The following is a 27,323-nucleotide window of genomic DNA, read 5'->3' as shown; positions in this document are numbered from 1 at the left end:
AATCATTAATGACTTCACTGGTTTTGAGGATAAGGTACAAGTAACCAACTATATCAGGACTTAGAGTTAACAATAATGTTCTTGACTCTCACAAACAAATACTCAGTAAGGAAAAGTTGCAGAAATTGGCTCTACAGTAAGTTGCAAATGAGAGGTAGCTGTACACTAAGAATCCGAAAATCTGATATCATGGAGGTTTTCTCAAAAAATGTAGCAAAGAAGGACTGTTCTGCATTAGATATTCTTTGGGATTGGAAGGTAGTGGCAAAGGAGTTAATGTTCAGTATCTTCCTCAAGGAGAAATCTTCAGTTTCACAGGATGAGCAATAGCCAGGTCCTCCTACTTCATCTCTCATGCCAAAAGTCAGAGGAGTAAGTGTGCAGTTGAAACAAAGGCAACAGTGACCAAAATAACATAAGCTCTGAGGAAAGTTACTGGAGGCGCTATTATTTTTCAGCTTATTTTAATGTACTCTTTTCCACTATTTAGCAAAATCTAACATACCTCCACTATGGAATATGAATTATTGCTGCATAAAATTCAAGCCACCGGGCTGTTCTCCAAAGCTGGATTCATTGTAGTATTCAGCAAGAGAGTATGGACTTGGGTTGATTGCTTACCATTTTCAGTGCAAACTCACCAGAATATTCTGTTCTTGGTCCAATGACCTGCAAGACTGTATTTTGACAGTTTCAGTGGAAGAAACATGCAAAAACTTATAGATCAGAATGTCTTCATTTGAATAAAATGTCCAGAGCTGCTGAAGGGTCTCAACCCAAAACTGTACTCTTTTTCATAGATGCTGCCTGGCCCGCTGTTCCTCCAGCATTTTGTGTGTGTTGCTTGGATTTCCAGCACCTGCAGACTTTCTGTTTGTGATTAAATTTCTGTTTCATTGTTTTGTCTGGAATAGTTTTAACTAACCTCCATAATGCCTCTTAGGTTATGACGTACAAGTTCCTACTGGACAGATTGCGTTGTTGGACTGATCCTATTGTTAAATGAATTTAGCAGCAAGTGCTTGTGCTTCCCGCTGACTGAAAAATCTAAGGCATGGTGTTCATTTAACTGACTGTTAACTACTCACATCCATAAATTTTCTAAAATATTCAACCATGTCCTGGTTGCAGTTTTCCAACTACAGAAAATGCGAACAATTAAAATTCACGTTGGTATGAGCTACATAGTTCTTCATAGCTACCTATTAATACAGTTCTTCACCAACTGATGAAAGACATTGTGGAGCGGTACACAACATCTCCAATCACAGGGTGAGGTTTTTAGTCATCGAGACAAAGGATTCTTTCTGTGCTTTACCCTTCTGAAATCCACAGTTGTAATATAAAACCTGTTGTGTGTTTAAAATGAAGATCCATTACAATTATTAAAATTATTTCCAAGTTAATTTTATTACAGTAAATTAGAAATCTTAGTAACTGCTGAAATGGCTAACACCAAAAGATATAGCAATGTAAATACACAATTGGACCACTGATTCATTTAGTTACAAGATCAATCTGTCCTCCCCACCTTCCTGAATCACCTGACCAACAGAATTCTGGTTTTGCTGCTTCAAAAAACATTGCTTCTTGCATTCCATCAGTTGTTGAAAATCTCGCCACATTTTAACCTGCTTCATGTTTGGGCCGTGGCTCTCCCGTACAGCTTTCTGTTTCTCCCTTAGTTTCTGTAGGTAAAAGGAAAAATTACAGCAATGTTCAGACCAACTAGACTGCACTATGCACAGGCGTTCTCTTAAGTGTCTATTCCAAACTTGAAGGAAAATTGAAATCGTACTTGAAACAATAACTTCAGCAGTAAATATCCCACCCATTTCAATTAGATGAATCAGTCCATAGTAAAACATAGCTATAATAAAGAAAATAAATTGTGAAAGTATTACCATTAACATGAATTGGCATTGCAAATTATTTGGAGTATTCATTATATGCAATTTGTTGCATTGTTTGAAGTAATGCAGGAGTGCAGAGCCAGGGCCACCAACTTAAATTAAAAAACCAGGAGTATAATTGGGTACTCAGTAGGTCCACTATTCCCAGTATGTTATAAACCTATAGAAGATTACAAAGATAGGCTCAAATGAATGACTCCCTGTAATCTTCCAAAACACATGAGCCTCTTAAAAGAACATAAAGAAGAGCAGATTGGTAACTCATGGATTTCAGTCTCCTTGGAGGCTTACGTCATTTTTGAGGATTGCAGAGAAGTATAGATTTGCTAAACTAATGAGAGATTAACTATTTGTCACATGTACAAATGTGTTGTTTGTGTCAACATTTGTGATATGCTGGGAGAGCCCGCCAGTACTGCCACACTTCTGGCACCAACATAGCATGTATACAACTCAATAGCACTCATTTGTGTGAGGAAACCAGAGCACTTAGGGGAACCCCACCCAGTCACAGGGAGAATGTACAAATTCCTTACAGGCAGCAGCGGGATTTGAACCCCGATCAGAGATCACTGGTGCTGTAAAGTGATAACACTAACTGCTATGCTACTGTACCGTACCGTGAATGTTCAGGTAGATCAGCATGTTAGTATGCAGGTATGACAAGTAATTTGGAAGATAAATGGGGAAGTTCTGCTACAATCATACAGGGCTTCTTGGAATCCATATCCAGGTATTACATTATTCAAACCAACTTATTTAAAGTATGACATGCTATTTTTGGAAATAGTGCAGAAATGGTTCACAAAATTGATTACTAAAATGGAAGGTTGTTTACAAGGCTGAGTGGAATTTAGAAGGTGAAACCACACAATTTTGGGACTTGTTACAGTAGATGCTGTGAGGGTTGTGGAATCTAAATTGGAAGGCATAAAGAGAATGGCCATTTAAGATTGAGATCAGGAAGGTATGTGTATGTTTGGAATTCTCTACCCAGAAAGCTGTGGGTGTTGAACATTTGAGAGATTTTAGACCACAAGAAGATCAAAGGTTACAGGAATCAGCTGCAAAGTGAAATTGAGGACAATGATCAGAGCAGTTCCACCTTATAGAATAATGAACAGGCTTAAGGGACCATGCAGTCCACTTCTCTGTTAATGTCAGAACGCTTGAAATAAGAGACGCTTATTAGCCTGCAGTGGTGGGAAAAAGCTGACAGACTCTCACAGAACTTTTTTAACCCTTATTACATAATGTAACTTAAATAAGTAGATGCAACTTAATTCCTTATTTTTCAGGGCTTAATTTTTCCAAATACTTTTTCTACATCAGAGGTTTCCAAATTTTCAAATAAGAAGCAGCCTCTACAAACACTGCCTTGTCTGCAACATTTTTCCAAATAATCTGAAAACCAAAGGAAATTGTGCAGGTACACCACATTGATAACAGGAACATTGTTTGTTAATTGAGTACAGAATCAAATACAGGGGGAAAATGTTTCAATAGTTTGTGAGTACTGGTGGAGTACCCCTTATCTGAAATTCCAAAATGTGAAAACCTCCCGAATCTGAATTTTTTTTTTAAGTGTTGACATGATGTCACAAATGGAAAAATCCACAAGGCGCTGGGAAGGTTCCCACACAATGCACAGGTCTCTGCACACCACAGACAGTTCTGAGAAGTAACCTCACATATGCAATTAACAGAAGTTAATGGAAAATAGGAAAATATTGCATAAAGCGAAAAAAGATCTCAATTGTGTATCAGAAGAACGGATTCATCAGCAGAATGAACATATGCTGCTTGACGATATGTTGATCATGAAACAAAAAATTAAATGTAATTGTGAATATTCAGCAGGCAGATTGTAGAAATTTAAGATAAGGCACGGCATTAAATTTTTAAAATATTTGTGGTGACAAGCGTCTGCTGATCACGAAGGAGAGAAGTTAATTGATGAGTTATAGTCGCTGATTAAAATCTTAACACATTGAGCGGCTGCATCAATAAACATGTGATGAACACACATAAGATAAAGGCTGCTTACCGGTAGCACATAAATTTAGAATTGGAAATGATAGTGATCCCAAGCTATGTCATAATATATTCCAAATTCCAAAAAAATCTAAAATCCGAAACACTTCTAGCCCCAAGGTTTTGGATAAGACGTACTGAACTTGTACCTTTTTCCTGATGAGTACAGATACACGAGTCCAGCTTTGAGACGTTCCAAACATTGTTGGCATATTCAAAATCTTCTGTTCTGAAGTACTATTTGGTGTTATGGGATTCATTTGTTTCTGCAAACTGCACATCAATTGTACCCTACTTCAAAATGGAGTCAATATAGTTCCACAACCCTTCCCAAATGTGGATGTGTATAATATTCCTCATTTCCACATCACAAATGTGTGTACATATTAACAAGCAATACATGCTTTTAAACTCTATATCCTCAAAGCTCTTGGGAGACATATTAGCTAACCGACAGTACAACAATACACTATAGCAAATGTAATCTCACTGGTTCTCCATTGGCTTTGGAACAGCTAGACAACAGCAAAGCATATGCCAGGTTGCTGTTTATTGATTTCAGCTCGGCATTCAACAGCATCATCTCCTCACTACTATTCAACAAGCTTCAAAAACTGGGCCTCTGCTCCTCCCTCTGCAATTGGATCCTCGACTTATTACCAAAGACCACAGTCAGTGCAGATTGATAATAGCATATCCTCCTCATTGACAATCAACACAGGTATACCTCAAGGAGTGTGTGCTTAGCCCACTGCTCTACTCGGTATACATTTATGACTGTGTAGCTAAGCACAGCTCAAACGGTATTTGTAAATTCACTGATGACACCACTGTTGTTGGGAGAATCTCAGATGGCAGTGACAAGGCGGACAGGGTTGAGACAGATTGGCTGACTAAGTGGTGTCACAACAACAACCTTGTACTCAACGTAAGTGGACTTCAGGAAAGGGAAGTCTCAGCTTGTGGTTGAGCCCACTAGGGGGTCAGCTATTCTGGATTGAGTGTTGTGTAATGAACTGGATTTGATTAGGGAGCTTAAGGTAAAGGAACCCTTCGGAGGCAATGATCATAATATGACAAAATTCACCCTGCAATTTGAGAGGGAGAAGCCAAAGTCAGATTACAGTGGAGTAAAGGGAATTACAAAAGCATGAAAGAGGGACTGGCCAAAGGGGATACTAGGAGGGATGATGGCAGAGCAGCAATACCTGGAGTTTTTGGGAGCAATCTGGAAGGCACATGATAAATACTGTACTTCCAAGAGAGGAAGTATTTTAAAGGTAGGATGACGCAACCGTGGCTGACAAGCAAAGTCAAAGCCAACATAAAAGCAAAAGAGAGAACATATAATAGAACAAAATTTATCAAGAAATCAGAGGATTGCGAAGCTTTCAAAAACCAACAGAAAGCTATGAGGGCAGGTGGGGCGGAGGGGAGGTGAAATATGAAGGTAGCCAGCAATGAAGAACAGGATACCAAAAGTTTTTCCGATATATAAAGAGTACAGAAGAGGCAAGAGTGGACCACTGGAAAATTACACTGCAGAAGTAGTAATGGGGGGGACAAGGAAATGGCAGATGAATTGACTAAGTATTTAGCATCAGTCTCTAGCAGTATGCTGTAAGTCTGACAGTACCAGGGACTGCAGTGAGTACCAGTTCCTATTAATGGGGAGAATATGCTTTGGAAACTGAAAGGTCTAAAGGTAGATAAGCCACCTGGACCAGATGCTCCACAGTCCCTTATGTAAAATCCCTTTTAGAAAAATTCACATCTCCTCTGCATTCTTGATTCTTGCGTTGTAAAAGCACAGACTGGCAACAGATCTGATAAGCTAGTGTGGGCATATTGACACGCTGCAAAGTACTAATTGTAGTAATCATGTATAATGATAAGTTTTATATATTGTATTTATCATAATTATTGCTATTAATGCCACCAAACAATTTTATTAGTTTTTCTGAACTGCTATTTAATTCACAGGCACTGTTAAATTCATTATGTAATGTATTTATGCCCCACTGGCCTACCCTGCACTGAAAATGAGTAAATATAGCATATACTAATTTTCCATTTTGGAATTAATTAACCTGGGGTCATGTAACAGGTTTTAACTGGTTGAAAGACGTTCATGATGGCATTCACTCATCCATGTATAAGCTTACTCATCTATGATTAAATCTCATTAAAGATAACCTTACTCATTAAGCTGTTATCCAGAGGATTCAGCCCCACATTTTGTACAATTAGAAGCATGATTTTACATTTTTGTGTGGCAACATTTCAGACAGTAAACAATACAAGTGCCATATTAAAGTGGATCAGTTGCCGCATTAGCTCACTGCAGGAGATTAAGCATACTGTAACTGTTCAGCTGGAGTGTATAGATGAAATATTGTCATCTCCAGTGTATCCCTAAAGCACATACTACACTAATAATCATGCCTCACTGAATAAATGACTCTTAACAAAAGAAACTTGTTCTAAATTACGTAATTTGTCATAAAAGCTGATAACATGCATTTTAAAAAATCCTCCAAAATAGGTTAAGCAAGTCTGTGGATGTGCACGTACTGTATTTAAGCTGGTTTCAGTTGTAATTATAGATGCACCTACTGCATTGCAATATTCTAAATTCACCTCCAGAAGAACATTTATTACACCAGCTGCAAGAAGGTGACCAAGAATACTACTGCATTATTATAAATTACCTAAACTATTACCAATACTCTATAGGAAGGAAAATGCCATCCTCACAGCTTGCCTTACCTCTAACCCAATCCATATTAAATGGCCAGATAGAGTCACACAACACAGAATTGTGTCCTTCAGCCAGTCTCATCTATGCTGACCTTTCTACCCATCCACACTAACTCACTAGCCCACATTCAGACCATATTCTTCTATCTCAGTCTAAATGCCATTTAAAATTAATAATTGTATCTCACTGCATCACCACCTCTGGCAGTGCAATCCAGATATCATCCACTGTCTGTGCAAAAGAAACTTATCCCTGACTTCAGAGATTATATATCATGACCATCTTAAAGAAAGGAGACAAATCTACCCGTGATAACTACCGACAGTTCCTTTGCTGTCCATCACAAGTAGTCTTCAACCACTTTTTCCCCAGTGGCCAAAGTGTGGATTCTGTCCATCTAGAGACAGAGTATACCTGGTCTTCATGGGTCTACTCCAAGAGAAATGCTGGGAGCAGCATCAACCACTAAACATAGCCTTCTCTGCCTCACATGTGCTTCATGGCTTGCAAGACATGATCTTAGCCACTAAGCCAGCAACAAGCTAGGGTGCATCATCACCCAATACTATTCTCATTCTCACCTGCCAGAAGCTTTCCTTTGCAATTGAATTTAATTGTAAGACTAATAGGAATTGAAGCTGCTCAACATATTACCTCCAGCCAGAACCTGAGGTACCCCTTCCGCAGTAACTTAGCTGCAGCGTACAGACAATACCTTTGCTTGGAGTGTTCAGAGACTGACTTTGAAGATCATAACCTCTAACCCAGCACAAAGCTCATTGTCGATGGGGCAGCAATAATCCCTGCCCTTCAAAGCACTGGAGAACACAGAACATAGTACATAGAACATTACAGCATAGTAACAGTCCCTCTGGCCCGCAGTCTCTGTGCCAAGCAGGATGCCAATTTAAGCTGTACATCTGCCTACAACATGGTTTATATCCCTCACCCTGTTTGTTCCAGTGTCTATCTGAATGATTTTTAAATGTTGCTGTCATATCTGCTTCCACCCCATCCCCTGGCAACGTGTTCCAGACACTTATCAGTCTCTGTTTAAAGAACTTGCCACATAAATCTCCTTTAAGCTTCTAACGTTAAGTATGCCCTCTAGTATTTGACATTTCCTCCCTGGAAAAATGGATTCTGACTATTTAGACGATAATTTATACTTCGATCATAACAACTGTCAGCTTCTGACATTCAGAGAAAATAGTTCAAGTCTGTCCAACCTCTCCTCTAGCTAACACTTTCTAATCAAGGCTATATCTTGGTTAAACTCTTCTGCACCTTCTCCAAAGCCTTGACATCGTTCCTGTAATATGGTGACCAGAACTTCACACAGAGAATTTCCTCCAATGTCTCCAAAGGCATTGATATAATAAATCTATGCCATTCAAAGTATCATTGTGGTAAGTTCACAAGAGGGGTGCAATGTTGATGAAGTTGTAAACATTCTTGATCCTTGTCTGATATTGCTACAAAACAAATGATAAGTGTCTACAAATGGAATGTCTTTATAATCTTTTCAAGCATTCAGTCTAGATCCCTAGTGCCCTGGTAAAATTCTCCAACATAACTAAAACTAACAAAATAGATTTAACCATCGAATCGTGACTCCCTTAATGAAATATTATCTTATCACTTATTATTATTTTAAACAATGACCTGGAAATTCAGTCCCATTTTGCCTGCAATGGTCTTAAGCACTTATTGAACCTTATTTCCCAACACCTTTAATGCAATTTTAAAAAATCTACTTTATCCTTCTCACTTCATTTGTGAGGCTAATCACAAATCATAAGGTATTGACACAAATTTCCATTCTTGGATTACCAGGGAAGAATGGACACACAAGACTCATTCAATTCTCAAAGAGAATGGAGAGTGACACACACGGAAATGAGTTGTTCAGAAAATAGTTGTTTCGATGAATAAGATGTCTTTTAAGAGTTTTTTCTAAGTTAATGCTATCAGGAGGAGAATTGTTCTAATAGAGCACAAACGGAGGCCTTTAGCCCCACCATAAGCAATTAGAGAAGTTCTTCGCAGGCCATAATGGGTTTGCATAAAATTAGTTACAGTAGAAGTGTCAAACTTGGAATGAAGAACTCTCACTTGAACATGTCACAGGAACAGTTACTATTAGGGATGCAAATGTTTGTGATAGGGGAGAAAGTGCACTGGTCATGGAGCTTTATTTCATGAAGGATTGAGACATACCTGACTCAAATTCATGGTTTTAATGGAAGGCAAAGGTTGTGTATTTCCTAAATCATTCTGGATTCAATGCCATCATCCCCTCAGAACTAATCAATAAGCTTCAAGAGCTTGGCCTCAATACTTGCTTGTGCAATTGGATCCATGATCTCCTCACTTGCAGACCCTATCAGTTTGGATTGGAAACATCATCGCCACCATCTACAATCACCACCAGCACAGGTACGTTACAAGGCCATGTGCTTAGCCACCTGGTGTACGCACTTTATATTTATGACTGTGAGGCTAAGCACAGCTCCAATCCCATATTTAAGTTTGCTGACAACACCACAGTTGTACGCCGCATCAAAGGTGCTGATGAATCAGCACACAGGAGGTAGATTGGAAATCTGACTGAGTGGTGCCACAACGACAACATCTCACTGAATGTCAGCAAAAACAAGGAACTGATTATTGACTTCAGGAGGAGGAAACGGGAGGTCCACAAGCCAGTTCTCACTGGAGGATCACAGGTGGAGAGGGTCAGCAACTTCAAAATTTCTTGGTGTTATTATTTTGGAAGACCTGTCCTGTGTTCAGCACGTAAGCACAATTACAAAGAAAGCATGGCAACACCTCTACTTCCTTAGGAGTTTGTGAAGCATCAGCATGACATTAAAAACTCTGACAAACTTCTATAGATGTGTAGTGGAGAGCATATTGACTGGCTACATCACAGCCTGGTATGCAAAAACCTATACCCTTGAATGGAAAATCCTACAAAAAGTAGTGGATATGGTTCAGTCCATCACGGGTAAAGCTCTCCCCACCACTGAGCTCATCTACATGAAGGTTCATCACATGAAAGCAGCATCCATCATCAGGGACCCCACCACCCAGGCCATGCTCTCTTCTCACTGCTGCCATCAGGAAGAAGGTACAGGAGCCTCAGGACTCACACCACCAGGCTCAGGAAGTTATTACCCCCTCAACCATCAGGGATACTTCACTGAACTTCACTTGCCTCATCATTGAAATGTTCCCACAACCTATGGACTCCTTTCAAGGACTCTTCATCCCATGTTCTCAATATTTATTGCTTATTTATTTATTGTTACTATTTCTTTCTTTTTGTATTTGCACAGTTTGTTGTCTTTTGCACATTGGCCATTTGTCAGTCCTGTTGGGTGTGGTCTTTCATTGATTCTATTATTGTTATTATTCTATTATGGATTTATTATTTATTATGCAAATGGTATGCTGGCATTCAGAGGATTCGAGTACAGGAACAGGGAGGTACCACTGCAGTTGTACAAGGCCTTGGTGAGACCACACCTGGAGTACTATGTGCAGTTTTGGTCCCCTAATCTGAGGAAAGGCATTCTTGTCATAGAGGGGGTACAAAGAAGATTCACCAGATTGATTCCTGGGATGGCAGGACTGGATCGACTAGGCTTATACTCTCTGGAATTTAGAAGATTGAGGGGGGATCTTATTGAAACATATAAAATTCTAAAGGGATTGGACAGGCTAGATGCAGGAAGATTGTTCCCGATGTTGGGGAAGTCCAGAACGAGGGGTCACATTTTGAGGATAAAGGGGAAGCCTTTTAGGACCGAGATGAGAAAAAACTTCTTCACACAGAGAGTGGTGAATCTGTGGAATTCTCTGCCACAGGAAACAGTTGAGGCCAGTACATTGGCTATATTTAAGAGGGAGTTAGATATGGACCTTGTGGCTAAAGGGATCAGTGGGTATGGAGAGAAGGCAGGTACAGGGTTCTGAGTTGGATGATCAGCCTTCTGAGTTGGATGATCAGCCATGATCATACTGAATGGTGGTGCAGGCTTGAAGGGCCGAATGGCCTACTCCTATACCTATTTTCTATGTTTCTATTGAGTATGCCTGCAAGAAAATTAATCCCAGGGTTGTATATGGTGACATGTATGTAACTTTGATAATAAATTTACTTTGAACTTTGAACATTGAATTTATAAAACAAAATGCATCAATTACATTATTTTATTTTAATCAAGGTAAATATTTCATATTCTAACTTAAATATTAATTTTCCCCTAGAAAACAAAGCATCTTTTAGTTTTACTAAATATTTGATTCAATTGGTTCTGTTGAATCACTCAGAAAAGCTGCAGACAATATTCATAGCTTTCCTCCTGTTACTTAATAAAGTTAGGGGAAAATAGGCCATGACCCAGTTATAGTAGATTAGAAATATTACATCAAATTTAGAAAACCTAGACCAAAGAATATTTGACCCAATTCCAGTTTCACCTCCACATTTGTCTTTTCCCTTTACATTCCATTGTAAGACTATAAACCCAAATTATTGCACAATAAATATATTGCACCATCATTACTTAGTATTAATATTCAAAAATGGTCCAATCAAAACGTTACTGAATTAAGCAGAACAGATAATTACCGAAACACATCTGCAGAACAGTGAACTTCAACTACTGACCTGGTTTCTAATAATAAGAACCATCAGGAACACCTGCCGTTAATGCAAATATATGATTAGACATAGAATAGTACAGCACAGTACAGGCCCTTTGGCCCACAATGTTGTGCCGACCCTCAAACCCTGCCTCCCATATAACTCCCCACCTTAAATTCCTCCATATACCTGTCTAGTAGTCTCTTAAACTTCACTAGTGTATCTGCCTCCACCACTGACTCAGGCAGTGTATTCCACGCACCAACCACTCTCTGAGTAAAAAACCTTCCTCTAATAGCCCCCTTGAACTTCCCACCCATTACCTTAAAGCCATGTCCCCTTGTATTGAGCAGTGGTGCCCTGGGGAAGAGGCGCTGGCTATCCACTCGATCTATTCCTCTTAATATCTCGTATACCTCTATCATGTCTCCTCTCATCCTCCTTCTCTCCAAAGAGTAAAGCCCTAGCTCCCTTAATCTCTGATCATAATCCCTACTCTTTGACCCAGGCAGCATCCTGGTAAATCTCCTCTGTACCCTTTCCAATGCTTCCACATCCTTCCTATAGTGAGGCGACCAGAACTGAACACAGTACTCCAAGTGTGGCCTAACCAGAGTTTTATAGAGTTGCATCCTTACCTCGCGACTCTTAAACTCTATCCCTCGACTTATGTAAGCTTTCTTAACTACCCTATCTACCTGTGAGGCAACTTTCAGGGATCTGTGGACATGTACCCCCAGATCCCTCTGCTCCTCCACACTACCAAGTATCCTGCCATTTACTTTGTACTCTGCCTTGGAGTTTGTCCTTCCAAACTGTACCACCTCACACTTCTCCGAATTGAACTCCATCTGCCACTTCTCAGCCCACTTCTGCAACCTATAAATGTCTCTCTGCAATCTTTGACAATCCTTTACACTATCTACAACACCACCAACCTTTGTGTCGTCTGCAAACTTGCCAACCCACCCTTCTACCCCCACATCCAGGTGGTTAATAAAAATCACGAAAAGTAGAGGTCCCAGAATCTATCCTTGTGGGACACCACTAGTCACAACCCTCCAATCTGAATGTACTCCCTCCACCATGACCCTCTGCCTTCTGCAGGCAAGCCAATTCTGAATCCACCTGGCCAAACTTCCCTGGATCCCATGCCTTCTGGCTTTCTGAATAAGCCTACCGTGTGGAACCTTGTCAAATGCCTTACTAAAATCCATATAGATCACATCCACTGCACTACCCTCATCTGTATGCCTGGTCACCTCCTCAAAGAACTCTATCAGGCTTGTTAGACACGATCTGCCCTTCACAAAGCCATGCTGACTGTCCCTGATCAGACCATGATTCTCTAAATGCCCAGAGATCCTATCTCTAAGAATCTTTTCCAACAGCTTTCTCACCACAGACATAAGGCTCACTAGTCTATAATTACCCAGACTACCTACTACCTTTTTTGAACAACAGGACAACATTCGCCTCCCTCCAATCCTCCGGTACCATTCCCGTAGACAACAAGGACATAAAGATCCTAGCCAGAGGCTCAGCAATCTCTTCCCTCGCCTCGTGGAGCAGCCTGGGGAATATTCCGTCAGGCCCCGGGGACTTAACTGTCCTAATATATTTTAACAACTCCAACACCTCCTCTCGCTTAATATCAACATGCTCCAGAACATCAACCTCACTCATATTGTCCTCACCATCATCAAATTCCCTCTCTTTGGTGAATACCGAACAGAAGTATTCATTGAGGACCTCGCTCACTTCCACAGCCTCCAGGCACATCTTCCCACCTTTATCTCTAATCGGTCCTACCTTCACTCCTGTCATCCTTTTGTTCTTCACATAATTGAAGAATGCCTTGGGGTTTTCCTTTATCCTACTCGCCAAGGCCTTCTCATGCCCCCTTCTTGCTCTTCTCAGCCCCTTTCTTGCTACCCTATATTCCTCAATAGACCCATCTAATCCCTGCTTCCTAAACCTCATGTATGCTGCCTTCTTTCACCTGACTAGATTTTCCACCTCACGTCACCCGTGGTTCCTTCACCCTACCATTCTTTATCTTCCTCACTGGGACAAATTTATCCCTAACATCCTGCAAGAGATCTCTAAACATCAACCACATGTCCATAGTACATTTCCCTGCAAAAACATCATCCCAATTCACACCCGCAAGTTCTAGCCTTATAGCCTCATAATATGCCCTTCCCCATTTAAAACTTTTCCTGTCCTCGCTGATTCTATCCTTTTTCATGATAATGCTAAAGGCCAAGGAGCGGTGGTCATTGTCCCACAGATGCTCACCCACTGAGAGATCTGTGACCTGACCCGGTTCGTTACCTAATACTAGATCTAGTATGGCAGTCCCCCTAGTCGGCCTGTCAACATACTGTGACAGAAATCTGTCCTGGACACACTTAACAAACTCTGCCCCGTCCAAACCCTTGGAACTAATCAGGTGCCAATCAATATTAGGGAAGTTAAAGTCACCCATGATAACAAACCTGTTATTTTTGCACCTTTCCAAAATCTGCCTCCCAATCCGGTCCTCAGTATCTCTGCTGCTACCAGGAGGCCTATAGAATACTCCCAATACAGTAACTGCTCCCTTCCTGTTCCTGACTTCCACCCATACTGACTCAAAAGAGGATCCTGCTACATTACCCACCCTTTCTGTAGCTGTAATAGTGTCCCTGACCAGTAATGCCACCCCTCCTCCCCTTTTTCTGCCCTCTCTATCCCTTTTAAAGCACTGAAATCCAGGACTATTGAGAATCCATTCCTGCCCTGGTGCCAGCCAAGTTTCTGTAATGGCCACTACCTCATAATTCCATGTATGTATCCAAGCTCTCAGTTCATCACCTTTGTTCCTGATGCTTCTTGCATTGAAGTACATGCACTTTAGCCCTTCTACCTTCTTACCTTTACACCCTTTATTCTGCTTCTCTTTCCTCAAAGCCTCTTGATATGTTAGATCTGGCTTTACTCCATGCACTTCTTTCACTGCTCTATCACTCCGGGTCCCACCCCCCTTGCAAATTAGATTAAACCCTCCTGAACCATGCTAGCAAACCTATCTGCAAGGATATTGCTCCCCCTCGAGTTCAGGTGCAACCCATCCAATCTGTACAGGTCCCACCTTCCCCAGAAGAGATCCCAATGATCCAAAAATCTAAAACCCTGCCCCCTGCACCAACTCCTCAGCCATGCATTCAACTGCCATCTCCTCTAATTCTTACCATCACTATCACGTAGCACTGGCAGCAATCCTGAGAACACCACCCTTGAGGTCCTGTTCTTCAGCCTTCTGCCTCGTTCCCGAAACTCACACTTCAGGACCTCATCCCTCTTCCTGCCTATGTCGTTGGTGCCAACATGTATCATGACTTCTGGGTGCTTTCCCTCTCGTACCAGGATGTCGTGCACCCTGGACCCTGGCACCCCGGAGGCAACAAACCATGCGGGTGTCCTTCTCACATCCACAAAATCTACTGTCTGCTCCCTGACTACAGAGTCTCCAATGACGACAGCTCTCCTCTTTTCCGTCCCACCCTTCTTCACCACAGGGTCAGACTCAGTGCCAGAGGCCCTGCCACCGTGGTTCACACCTAGTTGGTCGTCCCTGCCAACAGTATCCAGGACAGTAAACTTATTATTCAGGGGAATGGCTACAGGGGTGCTCTGCATTACCTGTCTACTCACCTTCGTTTTCCCCCCTCTGACTGTCACCCAACGACCTGCTTCTGGCAGCCTAGGTATGACTACCTCCCTGTAGCTCTCATCTATGACTGCCTCATTCTCCCTTACGAGTTGAAGGTCATCCAGCTGCTGCTCCAGATTCCTAACATTGTCTTCCAGATCGCCCAGCCGCATACATTTCTGGCAGATGTGACTCTGCGGGAGAAGGGAGTTCCCCCACGACTGCCACATCTCACGAAAAGCGTATCACTGTCTCAGGAGGCATTGTAAAGACTAACTGGGAACAAGCTCGTCCTTCTCTTCTTCTCGTCGAAGCCTCTCGAGTCAAAGCCTCAAAGCTCCACTCCTTCACTGGCCCACTCACTCACTGGCCGCTTTCCACTTGCCAATCATCTGGCAACAACTCAATGCATAAAAGCATGCAGACATGGTTCTAGAGATTCAGTAGTTGTTCAGATCTAACATCAGAATGGGAAAGAAATGTGATCTAAGTGGTTTTGACTGTGGACTGATTGATGATGCCAGATGGGGTGGTTTGAGTATATCAGAATCTGCTGATCTCCTGGGATTTTCACTCACAACAGTCTCTAGAGTTTATAGAGAACAGGATGAAAAACAAAAAAAAACATCCAGTGAGCTGCAGTTCTGTGGGCGAAAACACCTTGTTAATGCAAGAGGTCAGAAGAGAATGGCCAGACTGGTTCAGGTTGACAAGAAGACGACAGTAACTTAAATAACCACGTGGTTACAACAGTGGTGTACAGAAGAGCATCTCTGAACGCACAACACGCCAAACCTTGAAGTGAATGGGCTACAGCAGCAGAAGACTATGATGATACACGCAGTGGCCACTTTATTAGCTAAAGTGGTACCTAATAAAATGGCCACTGAGTGTATTTCTAACTTCTATAAGGTACTACAAATAGACTAAATTTGTTTTTGTGTTTCATCTACAACAATAACCACTGTTGAAGTAGCAAAGCGGAAAATAAGAAGCAACATATTGTATGCCTAAACACACATTCTTGAGTCTTTGCCCGTAGCTAGGTTTTCAGGAGCGTAAAGAGAAACATTATCCCAGTCCACTCGTAGGCTCTTAAGTGTTCTATTATTTTAAACCTTCAAGTACAACTTTAAGTAGTGTTAAAAAGTTCATAGTGTTATATTACACAAATACGATATCTGCTTCTTGGTGCAATGGATGTAGATTTTAAAAATAACAGTTGCCCATTCTTCAACCTCACAACATAATTGAGAACAAATCTGGTCTGTTAAGGCAATTTTACTCTTTTTGGCAGCTAACTTAAACTAAAATAAACTGTTTCAAACAAATTAATAAATATAGAATAAAACTTTGATAAACTGCTCTTCAACAATCCAGGTGATTCACCATTTGGTATACTGTGATATTTATTGCGTTCCCTTGAAATTCATGGGGGTTCCAGTTCCTCCGCTTGTTCCGCTCACTAGGGCTCTGGTTCCCTCAGTCCCTTTACGCTCACTAAGCCCCAGTTCATATGCTCTCTTTAAATAGACCAAAGCCCCATTTCCATCGCTCCCTTTAAGGTTCACTGGAAAATTTATTACAACACTGCATAATAACCATTAAAAAGTTAACAAAAATATGTATCATCTAAGATTCTTAAAATCTGCTACCAGATTATCGACTATAACCATGGAACCACCTCTGAAAATGTTAGAAGATTTATTGCACCAAAATACTAATAAAATCAGAGTGAAAAATACTAAACATTTCCATCGAAATTTGGTAGAGCTTGCCTTGAGATCATTTCCCATTTAAATATAAAAGAAACTTTCAACTATATCAATCACATTATAGAACCTGAGCAAACATTTAGATTGCATTAAGGAACACCAACCATACAGTAAAAGTTTTAAAGAAAATGGAGTTGAAAAGTATTAGTCTGAGGTCCAGAGTATGTGAACCTGCGTCAGCAAAGCCATGTGGGAATAATCATATGCTGCCCTAAGCAAACAAATATTACCCTAACTCCTTGCAACAACTGCGTATATTTAGATCCTGGTAGCTTTTAAAAGTCTGTTTACTTAATCTATAACTTGTGTTCGTAGCACCAACAATTTACAACTAATGCACAATAGTTACAAAAGCAACTTGTAATGCAACTATTGTTGGTAATGACATGCTGGCTTTAATGGTACAGTTCATGCTGTTCCTTGAAGTCACAATTGCTGATATTGCCATTTCTCAAGAGATTAGTTACCAATGTCATCTGCCAAGTTTTCTTTCTGGTTTGCTGTGCCAGGACTCTGGACAGCTGGCTAAATCCTTCGCTGTCTGCCAGAAACAATGCGTTAGTTAATATAGATTTTCCCCATGCAGCAACACTCCCAACATGGCCTATTGTACTGATACTCACCTTCCCCAGATTTTCTTGCTCCAGGATATTTCGATTATATTGCTCCCTGAAAGATGCAAAGTAATTACTAAGTTAAATACATATCTTGCTTTAGAATTTATTACTTGACTTGTACGGTAAACAATTTGTTGAAACACTACAATATTGTATCAGTACTTTGTTGAGAAATTGAATGTTCCTGTCAGGCAATTAACATCAGTCATATTGCAAGGCTATTTTCTAAGCTCTTACAACAATTTCAGTGCTGGTTGACTGCTTTAGAACATCAAAATACAAGGAAATTCCGCCAACATATAGATGTATGATGTAAAACATTTCTTCCTTTTAGAAATAGTGGAAAGCAGTGTAATTGTTGTGGATGCCACAATATTTCTGTGGGAACTAATACTTTAAAGAAAATAACTGTAATAATGTGTATTTTTAAATGAAACAGAGATTTGTTATTCAGTGCTATTACAGTATCACAAGTAGAAATCTTATATAAAAGGGATGAGTCCTCGTTATCTTTTTACTGTCTTAATATTGTTCCTGATCTACAGGAACATCAAAGGCAGAGCAACAAATCTGGAAGTAAGCAAAATAAATATACAGTGGAAATAAGGGCAAAGAGGAAACGGGATCAAAGTCCTTTAAAATTTTAAAACAGTAAAATTAAAAGATACTCATATGCTCATAGTATTTTCCAGACAGTGGATGAATTAATGACACAAATAAAAGGATATGGCTATGATGAAATTGACATCATAGAAACATGGCCCTAGGTGCCCAAAGCTGAGAGTTGAATGTTCAAGCAATACACACAAAATGCTGGATGAATATTCAAAATTTATAAAGATAAAATGGAAAAGGAGGTGGGGTTGAACTGTTAGTAATGAGATTACACTGGTGAAAAGTAATCTTGGCTGAACATATCATGATGTAATCTTGGAATCAGTTTAGGTTTAGGAAACAGCAAAGGCTGACAACGTTGTTGGCATTATTTATAAGCCATCAAATAGTAGCTGCAATATTGAGTACAGCAAAAGGAAAAAAACAGGAAAAAGGAGCACGTACCGAGAGTAAGAGGATAAACATAGAGAACTTTTAATCAGTATAGACCAGTAACTTGCAGTGCTCAAATTGCATTCCCAAGAACAAGAGTGGTTGTGGAAACAACTCTATAAATATTACAGTATTATGGACAGAGCTGCATAACTGACAATACTGATGTGCCAGTGAACTCCTGCCCTCTCTGCGGCTGCCCTAGACACCTGGTATGGATGTAGCAAAGAGTTGCCCCATGGCTCAGTATGGTGAGGATGCCTGTGACAGCAGTTGCTATGGTGATATGTGGGTAGGGCCTGCCCCCATGCCATTGTTGGGCATTGACAGAAACTGCTCCTTGAGTTAATGTTTGTAAAAACGAAATGACTGGAGAATCTAAATCCGAATCCCTTACAGACGAGGCAGATGAATTTACAATGGAGAATGAGGAAATGGTAGAAGAACTAAGTAATTATGTTACGCCTGTCTTTTTGTGAAATGAGACAACAAGCATACTAGAAATACCAGAGGACCAAAGATTTAGGGAGAATGTACAAATAAAGGAACTAAGTATGGTTAAAAAAGTGCTAGAAAAAAATGAAGAAATTTAAAAATGAGGGGTAATTTCCAATATACATACACATAAAAACACAAGTACTTAAACTTGCAGGTACCTTTTAGCTTTCCTTCTTTCTTGTGGATCTGCAGATACATATAGTTTCATTTCATCAGCAGCACGCTGTAGCTGTCTTTCAGTAATCTGTTCAACAGAAAACAACTTTTATCTCTGCAATGCTTTCCCAAAGCTAATGAAATGAATAGGAAATTACAAGAGTTTTTTTATACCTTTCTCAAACAGTTGGTATAATGGTATCTAGTTTCCTCCTGAGCACATTCTTCTCTGAGTCCTTGGACTTCCTGAAAAAGGTTCTCATTTAAGAATTACTTTATTTGAGAGAAATTTAATCACAAACTACATTTTAAGTATTATAAACAATCAATATTACGCATTTTATAGTCGACTATCCTTTTGAATATAGTTCATCATTAAAGTAAAAATATGACCTTTCCTACCAAAAAGTATTTATAATTTACCCAATGAAATCCTACTTACAAACAATAACTATAGAAATATTTTTACCAGCCTTCCTAAAAATTGCCAGTTAACTTTAATCAGCAAATCTTTTAAAAGCTATGTCATTTTTTTTTAAAACAATAATCTCTTTTCGCAAGCAAATCGAGGGAAGATGCTTTCTATTCAAAAGGTTCTAAATCCTCCCAACTAACAAAAAATTATGATTTTGCAGTAACTCCACAGAATTATTAACATTCCCCAAATGGACAGTGGCTCTATTTGGTAGCAATGGACAAGCAGAAACCTTCTCAATATTCCCTAAATGGAAAGCAATTCCATTTGGTTGCGCTGTATATGCTGAACCTGCCTATCATTAATCTGAACAGAACATTTGAATTCCTTTGGTCGCAAAATATACTACCCAAATATCCCGGAAGGCCAAGTGAAGCTGGCAACAACAGTTCTTTTTCAGCAATAAAATGACGATGAACTGTCATAAACAAGGATAATTTTGCAACATGATCTTATCCTCAGGGCCTCTTGATGCACTAGGTCTTCCCTAGTCTTTGAATTCTCAAGTATTCAGGTCAAAGACATGAGCGTAGGGCAGGCTACAATGACTAACAAAAAAATCTTAGAAAATACGCTAAGTTCTTGAAATCTTAGTTACATAATGCCCTGGGCATAAACCTAGATGAGCGCATTATTCACATGCCCAGAAAACAAAGACAGTCTGGTCTTCTGTATTAAGTGATGTTCTGCGAGCGAGAAACAGAGAACATCGGTGGACGTTTTCCATAAGTGGTGCAAACAATTGAATAATATTAACGAAAATGATTGACCTTAGTGAAATCCTTGCCAATCAACTGCATTTAAATTTCCCCTCCTGGGCAAGGAGAAAATGATGAAATGATGCGGTACCTTTTAATGATATTTTCCAGAAATTCTAGGACAAAAATGGGTCATTGAAATTTTAAAAAATTATTAGAAATAGTTTGTTATTTCACATTGGAGAATGCCATCAGAAGGCAAGAACTAATAACAGATAGTAGTTCTAAAGCCTGATGTTGTTTCAGTAAACCAGATTCCAGTTTGGGGAAACTCAGCCTGATCAATACAAAAAGACTCAACAGTAGAATGACCAGAATTAGCTATCCTTGCACTGACTATATTAGAAACAAACACAGCTTCAAAAGAAAATGAATTTAGAACTACAACAAGATACCTCTTCACACTCTTTTCAAGACATCCTAAAAATGCTTTACACTCAAAGAGGTGCACAGCAAACTTCCATTAGCAGCAGCGAGATAAGGACCAGATAATGTATCTTAGAAATAGTGAGCGAATGATCTACATTGGCAGAAGCATTCTTGCCAGAACACTGTGGTGACCCTGTTGTGCTTCTTTAAAATAGAGCTTTGGGATTTTTAAAGCAAAGGAAGCTGTTGACTAAAGTGTTACCCTAGATTTTTGTGCACAAGTTACAGGAGTAAAACTTTAACCCATAATTGTCGAATTAAACAAAAAGAAACTAAAACATTCTATGTAGAGAGATTGTAAGGATGTACTAAAACTACACAATTCTTAATCAGTTCTATCAATATTTACAAGCCCTTGAAAATTAACACTAAGTCACACACAGGTTCAATTACTGCTTGCACTGAGTTAGCAAAATTCAGCAGACTTCTGGGGCGAATCCTTTCCTTCAGTCTGGGTTGCATTTTTACAATATGTTCTGCATTGCACATAAGTGCTTTAAAAAGTTCCCCCTAAATTATCCAAGTAGTGTAAAAAGTCTAACATGGGCATAGGAGTTATTGCATGTGTGGATTAAATTATGACCTTTATTTACCTGTTCAAGCTTAGATCGGTTGCTTTCCAAGCCTGCTGCACAGCTGTCATAGAGTGCTTTTTTTTCTTCATACTCTTGAGTTAGTTCCTAATGTGAAAGGGCAAACTGTCATGTAAATGAAACTGTGAACTAGCAGCATGCGACACTCAAACAATGTATGTCCTTGTCAATCACAAATCAAGACCTTGCATTCTGAAATAAATTTACACATCCAAGTTCATGTGTAAACCAAACAGGTGGCTTCACATCCTTGTATGTGGAGTGAAATATTGTTACTTGCAGGAGTCATCCTGGTGTTTAGCATGGAATCAATTTGGTCAAGGCTAATTGTTCTCCAAATAACACTTGTTCAAACACTTTCCTGTACTTTAGTAGCTACTCTGTGAGTGATACAAAGATGGCAAGTTGTCTGCCAACTTGACACAATGGAAGCTACTGCACTTACTGTTTTGACTAAGTTAGTGCAGTAACCTGGCAACCAGCCAACAGAAGGGAGAGAAGCAACATATTTCGACAGTACCCTCATTGTTGCTTAAAGTCCACCACTCACCTGGCATTTCTGTCGCAATGGTCGTAGCTCTTTGATGACTGGGGCCAAGGCAGATTTTTTTTCAGCAATAAGATTATTAAGTTTCTTTATCTGGAGAAAGATTGGCACAAAAAACAAACAAGATCTATGCATTAACAGTTATAGCACTTTTCCAATTACCTTCTTTTTTGCTATAAGCTGGCAAAATTGCCATTTACATACTTAAATTTTCACCAATAATATGCGTTTTATGCACAGCTTTTTGTTTATCTTCTTTTATGAATCTTATATTGCAGAAACATATTTTATAAAGAATCTAAAAAGTGGGAGTGGGGGTGGGAGAGAAGAACAGCAATGTGGCAAACAGTTATAAATGTTGACCATTTGACTGACCTTCTTGAGGAAGGATTATGTAATGAAATTCATAAAAAGGAAAGATTTATTTAGATGATATCTTTCTCTTGCACTTAAATCACCAGACTGAATCCCATACCAATTATCTGAAAATCTCGTTTCTGTTAATCTGAGGTCTTCACTGAAATTAACTTGAGCCAGCACAAAGAATCACAAGAAAATGGTAAAAGAAACAGAAGGTTAAAAAATGTAGAAGCAAACCCAGAAATAATAACAAGTACACAGACACACAAGATAAAAATTGACATCACAAATATGACATAGGACAAAAAAAATGTACTTTTACCTGCAGCAGGAACACATTCTGATGGTAATAACAATGCTTAATGTTACTTCTGGACAAAATTGGCAGCAACTTCAGGCATTCACACTCACGGATGGAAATTCAGAAGCTGTTGATGTAAATATTCCTCTTCCCAATACAGAATAGTTATACCGTAAAGGTGTGATCTCAAACTATCTACCTATTGTTCTGATTTGAAAAACTTAAGCGATGTTCAACCAGGTGGAATGGGTATCCTTATACGTTAACGGCCGTTAGTTAACTGAAAGGATCAGTGGTCAATTATGGAGGCAAACAGGACATTGGCATTTATTTCAAGAAAATTTGAGTAGAAGGGTAGTGATGGTTAGGTCTGGTTAAATAGGATCCTCATGAACCGTTGTTGGGTTGCATTGATTGTTGAGAAAAATGACACATTTTGTTGTACATTTCAACGTACATGTGATAAGAAATGAATCCAAATATGGAGAATTATTTACAGGTCTCCATTACTAAAGAGGAATATACCTGTGATAAAGGGAATGCAGTTAAGGTTTGCCAGATTGATCCCTGGAATGACAATTTCTCCAAGGAGAGGTTAAGTAGATTGGGTTAATAATCATGGGAGTTTAGAAGACTGAGAAGTTATCTCTCTGAAATGTACAAAATTCTTATGAGGCCTAACAAGATAGAATCAGTGTTGATGTTTCCCTTGACTGATGTCTCTGGGCCCCAAGTAAGGATCATCTGTTTCTTCATCCAGAGAATGGTGAATTTTCAGAGTTCTTTATTCAGTAGGGCTGTGGAAGATTTTAGATTTTAAGGGAATCAAGGGAAATAGGATTAATGCATGCAATTTATGCTAAAATAAATATCGAATGAATAAGCAGGCACGAGGGGTCAAATGTCCTCCTCCTCATTCTTTTTCTTATGTTTATGGTGAACAAGCAGCTTCTTTTTTCAGTGAGTGAAAAAGTTGGGGGCCATTATTTTATAAAATGTTGCAGAATATCACGAGCCTCGTGTGTAATACCATGTATAGTCATGGAACACAGGCTAAGCACATTAATGCAAATATGGAGTTTAATCTGCTGCCACTGCCTGAAAGCAAGCTGCCTAACTATCTTTTCTAGGTTACACAAGGCCCCAAGCAACATGCACAGATAAGAAAAGGATTTTTAAAAGGTCTCGTCTTAACTTAAACAGAAACATTTTAAGGAATTACACATTAATGCGCACATATTTCTAAAAGTTTAGTACAACACTAAAAAGATATATACAGTTGCAATTTCCAAGTCATTTATGTAATGCCTATGATTTGAATTAACATACAAAAACCTATCTGCCAGTCTCCCAGAATCAATTAATGTGCTCTACTTGGCATCAACATTATTTTGGGTACAAATCTGATAAATTTTGAAATTAATTATCTTTCTATTTAACTCTAACAACAGCAGAAAAATATGCACAATTTTTAAATAAGTAACATTAGTTGACTATCTTTTTTCTTGAAGATACCAGAAAGATATGAAAAAAAATCTTACACTCTGTTTAAGGTGTTAACACAAAAAAATATACTGATAGTTACTGTGTCATTACTCATTCACTGTAATTTCCTTTCATTAAAATTTCAATGAGCTTAGATGTTCTTTTTCCAAAAATAATTACATATAAATACTATGATCAAATTATTGAAAAATGAACAAAGGAACTTAATGAGCATTTGGGCGAGATAGCCTGGTGACTGAAAAGTCTCTCTCAGTAATAAAAGGCACCTTTCAGAAATTGTGGGAAAAGAAATTAAGCAGCAATGAAAAATAAACTTTTGCAATATTCTCTAATTGTTTAATGCTCCAGACATCATAACTCTGGAGGACCATGATTGACAGAAAAGCTTAAATCACTTGCCCTTTCTGAATTTAATGACTGCTTAAGACTAATAAGAAATTACTATTACATGCTTTCACACATATATTGCTTTGATGAAAGATTGTTTAAACTTGTTCAATTCTTTCACAGGTTCTAAACACATCAATCTTACTTTTGTTTTTCAGACTAAAGTTAACTAAGTAGAGTTTTTGCTCCCAGCATAAAAATCAAGGCTTCTCAAAGTCCAAAGCGTCGTCTCCGTTGTGAGGCTGGCCAACATGGCTCTGGTGAAGCTGTATAAGCCCATCCCAGGTACAGTGGGTACAATGGATTACAGAAACTTTGATGGACTCCAACCATACCATTGACTTTGGATGATGGAGATGGGAGGTCAATGGCCTATGCTCCACTGGGAGCTAGGGGCCCAAGAAAAAAAAGAATAAAAACTAAGACCTCTTTTAACAGGTCATATTATCTACTTGAGATCATGAATGAGCACTCTGAAGTCCACTTTCCCCACCTCAATGAATTCCATTCAATGTTCATTTAATTAAAATTAATAAAATATTTACGCAAGAGATAATATATGTACCCATTTTTACAGAACATAAATGTACTGATTTTAAAGGCAACTCCAGAATACAAACTATGTGCAATAAATATTATATTTTTACAACATGTTTCACCCAAGTTACTTTTGATCATTTATTGTTTACTTCTGAAATGTTTGAGTTGATGTTTAACACTTCCTGAGAATCACTAGTTGCTGTCATCATCAGTCTCAATAAAAGACTAGTTAAATTCAAAGATGTTCTGTCTGTGGTAGACTAAACTCCCTAGCACTTCTCATTCTCATGAAACAACATCAAAAATAGGTGCTGGGATCACTGCAAAAGAACTAAGAGTGCATAGAAACCGATAAATATTATATACTCCCCCTTTAAATATGTGCATGGGATATTTTATGCAAGTATCTATAGCTCTGAGAAGTGCAAAATACTGAATATGTAATTGCTACAGAATTTAGTATAGGTCAAGTTCAGAATTAACTCCAGACAAAAATAAAATAATCAACAGAATGGATTTTTTGATCAACACTAAAGCAGCAGTGCTTGCTCCTTCAGGGCTGAATGGAGTACACTTCCCCTCATCTGGTACAAGCTCTCATTAAATGGATTGTGTTGAAGATTTGTCACATTCAGCAGAGTATAGAGGCTGAAATATCACAAGTAATCAAATAAAATTATATTTACGATTTATTTTAAAATCCATGAATTTAAAGTTAGATTTTCAGAACTAAGAGGTATTTCAGCAATAATTATGGATTTTTCTTATTCATAATGCAATTTGACGCACATTTAACTGGCAATTCTAATTACCCTACTGTTGAGTGTTCAGTTAAACTCTATTCATTAGGGACTTACATTTTATTGGTCTTACACTAAGAGGAACATAAAAAAGCTCACATCAAATTAATGATTTAGCTTTGAGACCTCCAACATGGCCATGACAAGCAGTAGCAAGGGAACCTCCGAACTTCTGTGTTTAATTGCATGCAGGTGAACATCAGAAGCTGCTGTTAGCGATGGTGGTGAATGCTGGAAGTTATACTCTTGTTCCATCTACAAACTCTGGGCCAATTTCATCTGGGGGGGGCAGAAGAAAAGCTCTACAATGGATATTTTCAAGCATTACTAAGTGGGAATGTATAACATACAGATACTTCAGCCAGTAATTTGTCTTCAGAGAATGTTATTATTAAAGGTTATTTGACTCAAATAACACTGGTAATCTATAATTGTATTAGGTAAGCAGTGGAAAGAAGCATGGTTATCATAATTTAAATTACTACAACTGTTCCCCACAAACTGTGAACCCTTTATACCCAAACACTAAATTAATTTTAGTCTTTTTAAAAAGGATCACCATTTCAGACATTTCATCAAGTGTACGTCCCTTCACTTCATCCAACTCGCTCTTCAGTGCAGATACTCTCTCCAGCTCTTCTTGAGTGTCACTGAAACCTGTAATACCATGCTTCGCTTCAATCGCTTGCTGTAAACACAAACAATTTGACAAAGATTACTATATAGGAATCTCAGCCGGTAAGATAAATCTTAAACAATTATAATGTAAGTCTTATATATTATAGCTAAGGACCATAAAATATAAACCATGAAAGCACTAGTTAAAATACACTTGGACTACATCTGAGGAATAACTTATTTGTGCCTTTTGTGAACGATCAAGCCTTATTATCAATTTTATTTTCTGTCTATGCATCATCTCACACAACTTGGGTCGAAAAACTCACAGGGAAAATAAATTTCAAAGGATCCACTCTTCTGACATCTGGGTACAAAACAATAATAGTTAAAGGCAAAATGATGTAGGAAATGAAGCTGTAAATTAATATGGCAATTATGCTTTCAACGCCACCCTATATCAAAATTCTCTGCAATTTCTACCAAAAACAAGCCAATCTGATGACAGTCCCATCCCCTGTGCTGATTAAATCAATTATAATTGCACCTTCTTCAATAACCTGTACTTAGATAGCACTTCTAACATTGTAAATCATTCTAATATGTTTTTCAAGGACAATTACCACCAAAATGTAGGAAAACAGACATCTAAATTCCGTTGAAAGACATCAACCTTAAATGTTAATGGTTTCTCTCTCCACCAGTGCTTTCAAGTTTGCAACATTTATAACTTTTAATTTTAAAGTTTTAGATTAACTAAATTTTACAGGTTATAGTGCTCATTACTGTGAGGATCAGCTGAGTTTAACTGCTTAGGGAAGTTAACATGGGGGATTACCAAGCAAATTCAATTCTAC

General features: G+C 38.7%; 1 protein-coding gene and 1 long non-coding RNA gene across 3 annotated transcripts in view; one reads left to right on the top strand and one right to left on the bottom strand.

Annotated features, from left to right (window-relative positions):
• LOC134338426 (uncharacterized) overlaps positions 1 to 26,389 on the top strand; it is a 43,138-nt gene extending 16,749 nt beyond the window's left edge. Inside the window, exon 3 of the long non-coding RNA XR_010016224.1 lies at positions 24,667 to 26,389. This is a non-coding gene — a long non-coding RNA (uncharacterized LOC134338426). The remainder of the gene's footprint in view (positions 1 to 24,666) is intronic.
• Positions 1,278 to 27,323, bottom strand: part of ift81 (intraflagellar transport 81 homolog) — a 63,488-nt gene continuing 37,442 nt past the window's right edge. Inside the window, exons 14-20 of one of the 2 annotated variants that reach the window (XM_063034232.1) lie at positions 26,408 to 26,536; positions 21,958 to 22,047; positions 21,408 to 21,494; positions 19,327 to 19,398; positions 19,155 to 19,240; positions 17,458 to 17,503; positions 1,278 to 1,688 (exon numbers count right to left, since the gene is read on the bottom strand). In XM_063034232.1, coding sequence (XP_062890302.1) covers positions 1,506 to 1,688; positions 17,458 to 17,503; positions 19,155 to 19,240; positions 19,327 to 19,398; positions 21,408 to 21,494; positions 21,958 to 22,047; positions 26,408 to 26,536 — 693 coding nt within the window. In that variant the 3' untranslated portion in view covers positions 1,278 to 1,505. The remainder of the gene's footprint in view (positions 1,689 to 17,457; positions 17,504 to 19,154; positions 19,241 to 19,326; positions 19,399 to 21,407; positions 21,495 to 21,957; positions 22,048 to 26,407; positions 26,537 to 27,323) is intronic. The other variant, XM_063034231.1, reaches the window with a different exon arrangement.

This window comes from Mobula hypostoma, chromosome 27, assembly GCF_963921235.1.
Source record: "Mobula hypostoma chromosome 27, sMobHyp1.1, whole genome shotgun sequence".
Taxonomy (NCBI): Eukaryota; Metazoa; Chordata; class Chondrichthyes; order Myliobatiformes; family Myliobatidae; genus Mobula; species Mobula hypostoma.
Note: the sequence above shows the minus strand (reverse complement) of the source record. Positions and strands in the feature narration are given on the sequence as shown.